At 41.8% G+C, this 2,255-nt stretch overlaps 1 protein-coding gene across 1 annotated transcript; it reads left to right on the top strand.

Annotated features, from left to right (window-relative positions):
* The first annotated feature begins 389 nt into the window (after positions 1-389).
* On the top strand, positions 390-1,515 carry LOC149249724 (uncharacterized). Its single transcript, XM_089453453.1, has 3 exons — positions 390-797; positions 911-994; positions 1,095-1,515. The coding sequence occupies exons 1-3, from the start codon at positions 390-392 to the stop codon at positions 1,188-1,190; spliced, it is 588 nt and encodes a 195-aa protein (XP_089309579.1). The 3' UTR covers positions 1,191-1,515.
* The last annotated feature ends 740 nt before the right edge of the window (positions 1,516-2,255 follow it).

Below are 2,255 nucleotides of genomic sequence, written 5' to 3'. Positions count from 1 at the left end.
ACTTCTTTTCGGTGTTCATAAGGCTATGAATGGGAGGATTCTAAAATTTCTTCCCCAAATTAATTTGATTCGAGCAAAGGAAAATGTCAATCGCCATCTATGAATATGGCAGAAGTCGTTTTTTTTGTAATTTGTTTCTTGAAATTACATATTCATAAGTCGTTTTTCTTGTAATTTGTTTCTTGAAATTAATGGATGTCTTTTCTAAGAACAGGGACCTGAACAAAGACATTCACCACTCCACCGGTCACTGGATGCAACATTTAAAAAAAAAATTGTCATGTACCTACCACAACCACAAAATTGAAAAAAAATTACATGTTGACTTGTAACAAATTATCGTTGTCCGGATTTTATATATATATATATGTCGCCTTGGGTTACATTACATGGTTCCCGGTGCTCGGACAAAACTTTCCGATGGCAGGAAAATCCTTTGCATTAAAGTGACAGCGTACCCCGTCCTTCCGGATTCACCTGCGCTTTCCACCTGGCTTAACATTTATCTCCTGGCGTGGCAAGGGCAGGAGTACCAGCTGCATTTATGCACCTCGGGCTTCTCCAGCCATCGACGGTGGAGGTGTTTGGCGGCAGATCTAAGGGTTAAACATCGGACCGAGGGTTTTGTACCCGTTACCCTGGTGGTATGGTTCATTCGGCTCATTGTTTCTCCGCGCTCGATCCAGCGCCGCTCCGCCTTCCACTGTGCCGAAAGTTGTCTGCAATGCTATGTCACTGCTCAGGGTTTCAGTTCAGTTGCCGGGTTGCATAGTTTTCCAGTGTTCTATATGACTTGGGTAAGAATTCGTCTCCTTTCCTTTTTATTTTTTCATCTGTTATCCATCTTTTCTTGGCATTCACAGCTCATGGTTGTAACAGCTTGTCTTTTGTTGTTTCCGGGATGGAAAAGGATGAGACGCGGCCCAGAAAGGCTGGCTCAAATCAAGGGATGGACGTGGCCATTTGGACTGTCTACCCCCTGCACAGACCACCGGTGAGTAAATATAGTTCTGGGTTGAATTTTCATGGATGTGCTCTGCATGAAAGCTGTCCCTGCATGGGTTATGGACCTATCTCTTTGTTTTTGATTCCAGCTCCGGAAATGTTGCCTATCGAGCCTGGAGCAGATTCATGCTACAGCCCTACTTCATGGTTTCATGAGTCATGAGGCCGCGGCTGTTCTGGCCTGAGGCTTGGTCACTTGAATGCATTTTCTGGCTTGAATTCGCCTCTGACTATGTCAATTGTAATCATGTGAACATTCTCCTAGTTCCTTCGTATTCTGTTGTGAATTATCTGGGGTCAAGCCCCTGTAAGTTATTGAACGTTGGTCAGGTTTTCTTGTTAACAGATCAGGAGTCCTTGTGCTGGACTAATTTCTGGTTAATTAATCTTGTGCTCGGTCTTAAGCCGAGTCCGTAAGATTTTCAGTATGAATGTTTTTTGAACTAAATTCTGGGTTGTATAATGGTTTTCCCCAAATGATGAATCTAATTGATGTTTATGTTCTCAGTACTGAAATATCGCTTGCGTACTGTATTTCCGCTTCTTTTGTTTTATGCCTGTACAGCATTCTATATGCCTGTTTTATATGGAAGACAATAGGTTCAGGGTTTATATGATTGCCAACTAAATCTGTAGAAAAGAGGCATTTATACCTTTGAGTTTCTGGGTTTCTTCTTGTATGTCATTAACACTCTTGGCTTTCCCCAGTCGCTATAACAAGCCACTTTTAGTCTATCTGTGGATTAAATTATCGGCCGCTGAAACCCCTCTCCAGATTTCTTCGGGTCTTTTCTCAGAGTTTCATCCTATATTACTGTAGGGTTCCGGCCATACTCTATAGGGTTTCCTCCTATGCAGCGATAACAGGAGAACTTCATTTTGGAAGGTCTTCCAATTACTGTGCTCTATTCGCTCATAATATACTTGGAGACCCAATGTCCTCTCATACTTCTGGACCCGCAGACTACAAAGAAAACCTCCATCGTTTGGGTTGACCTCTCTCATGCGACTCTGTCATGAGGTTAGGCTTGCCAACAGTTTAATATAACTCAATACAGGTCTTACGGCCTTGATTTATATGCAGCTAGAATCTGTAACGATTCCAGGGTTTGAGTATCGACCCCATACTTGTATTTTGTTCAAGTTTAATATTTTCTTCTTAACAGCATGGCGGCATTTCTTTCAATTTAAAAAGTATTTTCTAGCAGAATAAAATATTGTTTGCGCAGTTTTCGTTTCGAGCATTATTT

The sequence above is a fragment of the Pinus tabuliformis genome, chromosome 7 (assembly GCF_031772625.1).
Source record: "Pinus tabuliformis cultivar Carrire ecotype Pingquan chromosome 7, CPIR1, whole genome shotgun sequence".
NCBI classification, from domain to species: Eukaryota; Viridiplantae; Streptophyta; class Pinopsida; order Pinales; family Pinaceae; genus Pinus; species Pinus tabuliformis.
The sequence above is the reverse complement of the archived record's forward strand: the minus strand, read 5'-3'. Positions and strand labels throughout refer to the sequence as shown.

Excerpts from the sequence above, each read along its gene's own strand:
- LOC149249724 (XM_089453453.1), top strand. The coding sequence starts at position 390 with ATGGTTCCCGGTGCTCGGACAAAACTTTCCGATGGCAGGAAAATCCTT. Across the intron at positions 798-910 it reads CAGTGTTCTATATGACTTGG|GATGAGACGCGGCCCAGAAA; the intron begins GTAAGAATTCGT and ends GGGATGGAAAAG. Across the intron at positions 995-1,094 it reads ACCCCCTGCACAGACCACCG|CTCCGGAAATGTTGCCTATC; the intron begins GTGAGTAAATAT and ends TTTTGATTCCAG.